The 10,000-nt window shown below is 46.8% G+C and overlaps 2 protein-coding genes across 2 annotated transcripts in view; one reads left to right on the top strand and one right to left on the bottom strand.

The window, feature by feature from the left end:
• rgs7b (regulator of G protein signaling 7b) overlaps positions 1 to 10,000 on the bottom strand; it is a 183,524-nt gene that overhangs the window by 2,848 nt on the left and 170,676 nt on the right. The window lies entirely within an intron of this gene.
• ryr2a (ryanodine receptor 2a (cardiac)) overlaps positions 1 to 10,000 on the top strand; it is an 89,480-nt gene that overhangs the window by 24,550 nt on the left and 54,930 nt on the right. Inside the window, 6 exon segments of the mRNA XM_062475381.1 lie at positions 1,427 to 1,546; positions 1,943 to 2,047; positions 7,703 to 7,717; positions 8,809 to 8,883; positions 9,062 to 9,141; positions 9,389 to 9,500. Coding sequence (XP_062331365.1) covers positions 1,427 to 1,546; positions 1,943 to 2,047; positions 7,703 to 7,717; positions 8,809 to 8,883; positions 9,062 to 9,141; positions 9,389 to 9,500 — 507 coding nt within the window.

The following is a 10,000-nucleotide window of genomic DNA, read 5'->3' as shown; positions in this document are numbered from 1 at the left end:
GACCTGGCCTGCTGCCAAGCAACTCCTGGCGCAGGTGTGTTTGTAAGTGCGTGTGTGAGGGTATATGTGTGAGCGAGTGTGTGTGAGTGATACTTCCCACTGACAGGAGGTAGGGGGATCCCCCAGGCACTGTGAAACAGCTCGCTCTGTCCCTGGCTCTCTCCTGAAGAGAATGTGAAGCTCGCTCTGTCCCTGGCTCTCTCCTGAAGAGAATGTGAAGCTCGCTCTGTCCCTGGCTCTCTCCTGAAGAGAATGTGAAGCTCGCTCTGTCCCTGGCTCTCTCCTGAAGAGAATGTGAAGCTCGCTCTGTCCCTGGCTCTCTCCTGAAGAGAATGTGAAGCTCGCTCTGTCCCTGGCTCTCTCCTGAAGAGAATGTGAAGCCCATGCCTGAACATACAGGATTCAGATCTTCAGCTTTCGTTATGATGAGAATATGAGAGTTGGGAGCTGTGGTTAGCTTGTTTAGACAGTTGGTGTTTTTCCCTGCCGTTGTCATAAATAGTGGAGGATAGAGTGGCTGCTATCCTCTGCGGTAGTTTCCAAACAGCTGTTCTTCTCATTATGACAACAAGTAGTGTCAATCGGCCTCGTTCATCTCCAAGGTCCTAAACTTTTATCTCTTACCTTCTGTCACACCATAATGGCCTGTTTGGTAAAGATATACTGCTCACCAGAAGGCTATGTGTGAGGTGTATGGTAGAAATACAATAGATTTTCAATTTTATCGACGCAAATATTCCATACATAGTTATGGTTCTTGTTGTCGTAAGTTATACAGTTCTTTCCTAGTCCTTTCCCAGAGGCCTAGTCTGACCTGGCTGTGTTAGTCTTGCTTCAGGTCCATCACAGCTGTGTCTGTGTGGATGGGCTTGTGCATCCCTGGTCTATTTCACATTAGCTGGGCCCAGTCTAATTCCCGCAAAGCCTGTTGTGGCAATCCCCATCTCTCCAGCCAGCCAGCCAGCCAGCAAGTCGGCCTGTCAGCCAGCCATTCAAGCTAGCTATTCAGCCAGCCACCTTCCTGTCCGTTAGGCCCCTGGACGCACAGACTCTGTGGTTGTTTAGCTAATGGACTGTAATCCTTCTTCAATTAAAGCCAGAAGCGTGATGCCTAAAATACAGAAACCTCCAGTGGGTCTGCTGCTCTGATAAAACCGAATGTAATTAACAGGCCTGGGCCACAGCATAGCCAGCGTCATCCACTTGTTTTACACTATATTTAGGCTGGCTATGATTGCTCTTTTAACTGGGGATGATTGCATTGTACAACAGTCAGACTTTGATGTTTGAGTGTGTTTCAGACCTGGTGGAGCAATTCTCGCATGATCAGAATCTTGGTCGTCTGTGCAACTAAGCGATGGTACAGTGTGATGTAACGCCTGTCTACAGTGTGATGTAACGCCTGTCTCCTGTCTGTGTGTGTCAGGATGACGAGGTGGTTCTCCAGTGTTCGGCCACGGTCCACAAGGAGCAGCAGAAGCTGTGTCTGGCCGCCGAGGGCTTTGGAAACAGACTGTGCTTCCTGGAGTCCACCTCCAACTCAAAGGTAAGCTGCTCAGCTCTCAGGACGAGGCCCATCACTGACAGATCTGTCCCAACATTGGATCTTCACCCTTGGGAATCTGATTCTCCAATATTTACAGCCACTCACTCACTCACTCACACACACACACACACACACACACACACACACACACACACATATGCTTTGACAACCGTCCAGTGATGCTGATGATGTCCTTAACAAGACCGACTGGACAGCAGGATATTTTGTAGAGGCTTCTAAATGGCTCATGTAACCCATTCCCTCCTCGCTTGAACTATGTCTGCAAATGAGAACACGACTCTGACCTTTTCTGCGTGTCAGACGTGTAGTGTGTCGTTTAAGGTGATGCCGTGCATTCTGGAGCGTCTACATTCTGTGTGTGCGTGTGTGTCTCAGAATGTGCCTCCAGACTTGTCCATCTGCACCTTCGTGCTGGAGCAGTCCCTCTCTGTCCGAGCTCTACAGGAGATGCTGGCTAACACCGAGGAGAAGGCCGAAGGGGTGAGTACACACACACACACACACACAGACATATACTGTATACACACACACACAGACACATATGTTGTTCAAACACACAGACACGCACACACACTCTCCCTGATGGGTTTCGTCACAGTAGTGTCAACACAGGGTTCTGAGGCCAGCTGACAGCTGTTGACGAGGGGTGGGGGCCACCCCCACAGTGCTTCACCCTTTTTCAGGGTCGAGTAGGGGCCTGACCATACCCTGGCCTGGGGACTGCAGCTCTAGCCTGGAGAACAGCACTGGGACAGCACTGTACTGCATACATTTGTATCACCACTTTCCCTAAAGACATTTGATTTTGTTTTGTCAAACTTTTTTGTATCTTCTTTGTAGGATCTATGGTTGAAGCAGCTTCAATAATCAAGCAGTACCACCAATAAGTACCATATTGAATTATACCAGTCAATATACACAAACTTTATTCAGATAATTCAATATAGAATAGTGTCACTTGATTATAGTAATTAGGAATATTGAATAGGAGATTATGTAATTATGTAGAACATTACTATGTATTCTATTATTTTAAGCAAAACTGCAGTGCAGATTAAACCATCATAATGGAAAGCCCAAGTAGTGTCATATTTTATCATGACTTGCAGTTTTATAATTACTTCCGTTTTTTAAATCTATGAATAACTAAAGGGTAATTAATTTCACTCCTCATAGAGCCATATGCTTTTTCAAGGCCAATAGTTCAGTCTGCTGCCAGCCCTAGAAACAGTGACGCACTTGCACACACACACACACACACACACACACACACACACACACACACACACACACACACATGCACACACACACACACTCACACACACGCACACACACAGACACTTACACACAACACATGTACACACACACACACACACACACACACACACACACACCTACACACAACACATGCACACACACACACACACACACACACACACACACACACACACACACACACACACACACACACACATACAGAGGTAGTATGGAGTGTGTGAGTAAGCAATGGAGAGCTCATGGCCTCCACCCAAAAACAGCTCATCAGTACTCCCCAGTGACTTCTGTAGACCCCAGAAGAGACATCCATGTTGCTTCTATCAGTCCTCCTGATCCTTTCAGACCTGTTCAGCTCTAGAAGTGTGGGATGGGGCCAGTACTGCATCAGTATTAGATAACATGAACATTCATGCTCCTCAGAGTAACTGGTTTACAGATAACCGAACCAGATGAGTCATACAGACAGTGGCTTAACTGACGGACAAGCATCAGTCAGTTGCTGTCTGCGTTTAATGACAGCTAATGATGCCCAACTAGCCTAAGCTGTGGCTATATATTTGAAACTGTCTCGCTTGTGGAAGGATGGCCTTGCTGTGCTGCATGTAGCAGAGTGGTTTAGCTCGAGGGATGTGGGCTAGGACTGCAGCATGGGGGAGAGGCAGGGAGGCAGGGAGGCAGGGTGAGTGAGAGAGAGGGTGTTTTGTGGCATGTGAGTGTGCCTGTGTCGGTGTGTTTGAAGGAACAAGGGATAGGTTTCCAAAAAGGTGATGCGATGGTGTGTACGTGTGTTTAAAACAGACAGAGACAGAGGAATGGAGAATTGTAAAAAAAAAAAAAAAAAAAAAAAAAAGAAAGAGAGAGGCGTCTTGCTGTTTTAAAGCTGAACATGTAATTTGTAAGCTAGGCACATTCCAGGCAAGCTGAGCGGTGAGCAGGAGACAGAAGAAGACAAATCCAAATGATTTGCTTCCCTCTCTGCCTGTGTTCCTCTGCATAGCACTAAGGGAGCCTGTGACTGTGTGTCTGCTAGCATAGATGTTGTCTATGCATTGCCCATCTCTGGCTGTAGTAGTCTCTCACACACACACACACACACACACACACACACACACACACACACACGCACGCACACACAGGGTGGGGTTCAGCTAGCATTGTTGTATTGTCAATATTTACAAATGATGACCTGTATACATGTACACATTACATACATACTGAATGGGAGGTTTTTCACTTTACAATAACCATAGCTTGAGGTTTAGGTCTGTTGGAAAAGACTTAGGCCGTGACGCAGTTCCTATCTGGCTGAATAGGTTACAATTCCTGTTGTCACTGATACCTGCTGTACTGTAGAAGATTAGAAAATACACCAGAGGAAGGATTTCTTCCTCACTCCTAATGAGATTTACTACGAATAAGAACCATAATGGGATTTTATATCCCCTTACTACCCGGGTACAGGACAGGGCATATGGGCTCAGGAACACTGAAGCACTAGGATGGGTGGGTTAGCCATGCTACACAGGACTGGATTTCAGAATAGGTGCACAAAGCCAGTTAGGCTAGAGACAGGGAGACGGATGTGTCAGTGAGAAAGAGAGACATCGATTGAGAGAGGAGAGAGAGAGAGAGAGAGAGAGAGAGAGAGAGAGAGAGAGAGAGAGAGAGAGAGAGAGAGAGAGAGAGAAAGAGAGAAAGAGAGAAAGAGGGAGAGAGAGAGAGCGCCTGTGCAGAGCGACTTCTCCCAGTAGCAGCACCTGTGCAGAGGGCTTGGATGACGTGTTTGTCTGTGTGTGTGTGTAGCGGGCTGGTTCAAAGCAGGCAGAGTGTAGGGTAACTACATTAAGACACCCACACACACCTCTCTCCCCTTTCCATAATGTGGGATTCTATACACTCTCATCTTCTCAGAGCCCTGCCTCCAACTGTATGACTCTTTCTCTCCCTCTCTCTCTCTCTCTCTCTCTCTCTCTCTCTCTCTCTCTCTCTCTCTCTCTCTCTCTCTCTCTCTCTCTCTCTCTCTCTCTCTCGCAAGTACGCACACACCCCTTCTATGACCACAGTTATGTAAGGAGATGAGCACAGAGCTAGTTCAATCATCTCATGGTTGGCTAGGAGCTGGATCACTCCAGTCCACAGACCTGACTGGAACCAGACTGGAACCAGTGTGTGTAAAGGTTGCGTTATTGTACAGAACGTCCATGCCACAGTGGGAACCATCCCAGCTGATCTCCAGGCCGACAGCTGGAGGAGAAGACGGAGTACAGATAGCCCGAGTTGGGAACATTCTTCTATTTTTGTATCTCTCGACAATACAGCCATTGTTCTCATACGGCCCTCCATTTCTCATTAATGACCGGGTGCTTGATTATAATGGCACTTCAATTAGGAATCAATTGGATCCAGAGCACTCCACTTTATCACAGAGACCCCCCCCCCCCCTCCACACAGAGGGAACGGATTGCTGTAAATGGTTCATGTTGATCAGCGAGAGTGTGTTGTGGGCTGCACCTTTGTAGTGGTGCAGGCAGGTGCTCCAGAGTAACCTGCGTCAAGTTCAGTTCAGTACTTCAACAGCTAGATCGTCAAGCCTTCAAGCTCCCTGTGTTCCGGTGCGAGGTTGTGGTTGCACCTTGTGTGCACGTTGTCTGAAGAAAATACCAGCCATGTCTATCAAATCTGGATCCAGATGAACCAGAACACATATAAACCATAAACACGTTACAATAAACATGTTACCAATACCAATGTGCAGTGTGGTCATGAGAAGAGAGGGTAAATCAATATGAGCATACTGCATATGCTCCTTCTACTACTACTAGCATATTAGCATATGCTACTGTAAGTGGCAGGTTTCTATTGGGTTCCGAGGGATGGAGAGGAGGTGAGGGGGCGTTGTGACACGTCCTGTGACAGGGGAGCTGGCAAAGAGGGGTGAACTCAAGTTGTTTATTAAATGCTGAGAGTGTCATTAAGGCCCTGTGCCAGGCACGGTGAGCAATAGCAGGAGCGGATATCAGTTAGTGTTTGTGGTCATTAGTGCTGAAGGGCCAAGGGTGGCTGGGATGTAGGCAGAGTACATACACACACTGACACACAAAACACACACACACAAACACACATGGAGACACAGGCAAGCATACTCATTTACATTTACATTACATTTAGTCATTTAGCAGACGCTCTTATCCAGAGCGACTTACAGTAAGTACAGGGACATTCCCCCGAGGCAAGTAGGGTGAAGTGCCTTGCCCAAGGACACAACGTCATCTGGCACAGCCGGGAATCGAACTGGCAACCTTCTGATTACAAGCCCGCTACCCCTACATACTCAAGTGTAACATCACACACACAAGCACATAAGCGCAAACATGCACACACCCACGCACCTAAGTGAGAGTGGGAGTCAGATGGCTGAGCGGTGAGGGAGTCGGGCTAGTAATCTGAAGGTTGCCAGTTCGATTCCCAGCCGTGCAAAATGACGTTGTGTCCTTGGGCAAGGCACTTCACCCTACTTGCTTCGGGGGGAATGTCCCTGTACTTACTGTAAGTCGCTCTGGATAAGAGCGTCTGCTAAATGTAAAATGTAAATGTAAGTGCTGGTGGAGGTCAAGCTGGGAAGGGAATGACTTCTGGCTGGATGGAAATCGCTCACACGGCGAGGTCGTCTTTCATTTTAGACCTTTTTCTCTCTCTTCCCTTCTTCCTTTATTTGGGCAGCATGTTCTTTGGTTGCAAATGGTTTGCCCCTCCTTTGTTTTGACCAGTCTCATCTCAACCATTGAAGGATGAAGCATGCATGTGAACATGCATCGAGACTCATCCGTTCACGCGGTTCACAAGACAAGGACCTGGTAGCCTTGTGCAACAAGCTCAACCTGCATCCTCTCCCCCCCCACACCTACAAACTACGACAACCTCATAGCACACACTATGATTTGGTTCACAGACAGCATCACCTCAAACCATCTAGAAGTCTTATTTCTCTGCTCGATGAGATAAGATGTGGTCGTTTTTTGGTTGAAGATGAAGGCAGCTCACCTGTTCTCCTCTCTCTGCCTCTCATTCTCCACAGCAAGTAGATGTGAAAAAATGGGTATGTCTGCCTTTCTTCAGACGCTCCAGCTGTTGTCTTTATAATCATTTGAAATACCATTTGCATCGTCACTGTCATTATGATCACCATCCTCATCATTATCACGATGGCCATCATCTTTGTCTCTGTCCTTTGTTTGTATGCTAACAAAGTTTATCATTATTGACCGCTTGATTCACTCAATTTACGTATATTGATAAATGGATTGTCTCTCCTTACGACTCTGAATGATTTGAACAGTAAAAGCGAGAATGACACACAAGAGCGAGCTGTAGTGAGTTCGAGAAAAAGAAAGGAAAATATATAAAAGAACAGATAAGATTTTGTGGTCACAAAAATGAGAGTTAGACTGAAGGCCAGTGTTGTTCTCCTTGCCTCATGTACGCTGTTAGAAGCATGTCGTGGGAGTTGGGTCTACATCCCTGGACATTCTAACAGCGCTGTGTGTGAGCTGCCACTGATGTGTCTGCTGTTGTGCATTGATGTGTGGCTTTTACCCATGATCCTGTGTGTGGGCTGTATGTGTATCTACATTTGATACCAGATCAATACTGCTTACATTTGTATGTTGAGTCTCCCACATCATACATGTATGGACTGTTCTCAAACACACATGTCAATGTACGTGTACATGAATGCCTTCTGGAGTGTCTTAATGCTGCATTCAAAAGATCTTGACTTGAACTTACAGTATGTTTAATATATTTCTGTCATTCCCTGTCCATGACTGTTGTCTCTCTTTTCGTTTCATGCCAATACAGAAATTTATGATGAAGGTACGTTGGTGTGTATTTGTGCTTGTGTCGTCGTGTTTTTTTGTCCCCTGTTGCATGTTCATGTGTTTGCGTATTTGTGTGTGTGGGGGTCTTACCTGACACAGAGGTGCAGTCTCTCCTTATGAACTTTACTTGCGACACATGTTCTCTTAGACACTCAACATGTATAGAGCTTTACAGGTGTCTGATCTCCCCTCAAAGAGAAGACTGGGACGTCTGTGTGTGTGTGTGTGTGTGTGGAGGGGGTTACCCACAGCTGGAGGTCTCAGTGTGAGAAGCAGAGATCTGCCAGGCTGCGTTACATCAGCAGTGTGTCGCAGCCCTGGGACTGCAGACGAGCCCAGGAGGAAGAGTCAGCAGCGATACGCTCACACCCAGGGTGTGAGCTGTCACCAGGAAGGGATCGACTCAAACATGTTAGATTATAACTGTTATGTAATGAGGGCCTTTGCTGGTCTTAGCTCCTGACTCTGAACAGGCCAGAGCAGTACAGAAGAGAACAGCACACAGCAGAACATAACAGAGCAGAACCACATTCCCCTAGTGCTGTCCCATCCCCTGCTAGCCAGCGTGTGCAAACGACAAAACAGTAGCTGATATAGATGTGCGGTTCCAGTTTAAGGTGTTCTAATTGATGTGGAGGTTAATGTGATTAACTGTACCAGGGCTGGGGCCTGGCTGTGTGTTTGTAAACAGAAGCTCCATCCTGGCTGTCAGCTCACATTACTGCCCTCATCCTGCCTGGTTAGCAGCATTTATCTAGCTCAGGCCTGGGACTGGAACACAGTTGTCCACTGTACTCTACTGTACTGCAGTGTGCTGTCCTAAACTGTACTAAGCTGTTATACACTGTACTGTACTGTACTGTACTGTACTGAGCTTAGCTGCACTGAGCTGTACTACACTCTACTGTACTAAACTGTACTGTACTGTATTGAACTGGGTTAGCATGATCAGAAGCTGTTTGGTCAGTGTTAACACATTGCTTGTTGTCTGGTCCTATTTGAGATCAAGTTCAGCTGTGTCTAGTGCTCTGTTAAATACTGTGTGTTTGTGTGTGTGCATGTGCGTGTGCGTGTGTGTGTCTGCAGACAGCCCAAGGAGGAGGCCATCGTACCTTACTGTATGGACACGCTGTCCTGCTACGACACTCCTACAGTGGAATGGTGAGAGCATTAAGAGTCAGGAACTAATGTTTCAAACAATGTAACATGAATAAAACAATCCAGCAGAAGAGAACAAACTGGGGCTGTGATATATGTCAGAGTATGGTCAAATGATTTGAGAGATCGTAGATTTGCTTCTTGAAAAAATCGTCTGGTTATTTTGTTGTTTCCTATCCAGTACCTGTGTTGTCTGTCCACCTCACGATCCTCTACAGACAAACTGGCCTTCGATGTGGGCCTACAAGAAGACACTACAGGTAGACCACACACACACACATACACACATACATACACACAGTATAAACATGAACTAATAAGGGCTGCGCAATGATGGTAGAAGGCTGTCATTTCCCTGAAGCAGTAGCAGTTGTTCTGTTACCATAACATACAACACCATGTTGTCTATTTATCTGCTTCCTGTGAGTCTGAGCAGGGCTGCTGGCAGTTAACATAGAGTCCTGCCTGATTTGGGTATGTCTGTGTGTGTGTGTGTGTGTGTCCAGGCGAGGCCCTGCTGGTGGACCATCCACCCTGCGTCAAAGCAGAGGTCAGAGGGGGAGAAGGTTCGTGTGGGCGATGACCTCATCCTCGTCAGTGTGTCGTCAGAACGCTACCTGGTGAGTTGACATTGTCACGTTGCAGGTTGCTCAATCGGTCCGATCACACCGGACGGATGTAGTGGTCATTGGAGCATCTGAAGAAACAGATGAAGCACGCTGTACGATTCCGTACTCAAATGATTTTCAGATTGACACGGTTGTATGTCGGCTCTACTTCATCATTTCCTCATTTGCTGCTTTGTCTCCGGATGGAAATCAAATCAGTGGTCCAAATCAATGTACAAACAGACACACCCGCACGCAAACACACACACACACACACACACACACACACACACACACACACACACACACACACACACACACACAGTTACTAGAGCATGTGTTGCTGTATTGAGCTGTAATGGAGATATATCCCTCCACATAAACACCTTCACTGCCTGTGGAATCTCATGGAAACAGTAAAAGCAGTCAGACAGCAACCCTTATCTGAGACAGCAACCCTTATCTGAGACACTTGTCAAGTGTGAAATGACATGCCCGTGCCAATCTGATGC

This window comes from Osmerus eperlanus, chromosome 12 (genome assembly GCF_963692335.1).
Source record: "Osmerus eperlanus chromosome 12, fOsmEpe2.1, whole genome shotgun sequence".
Classification (NCBI taxonomy): Eukaryota; Metazoa; Chordata; class Actinopteri; order Osmeriformes; family Osmeridae; genus Osmerus; species Osmerus eperlanus.
The sequence above is the reverse complement of the archived record's forward strand: the minus strand, read 5'-3'. Positions and strand labels throughout refer to the sequence as shown.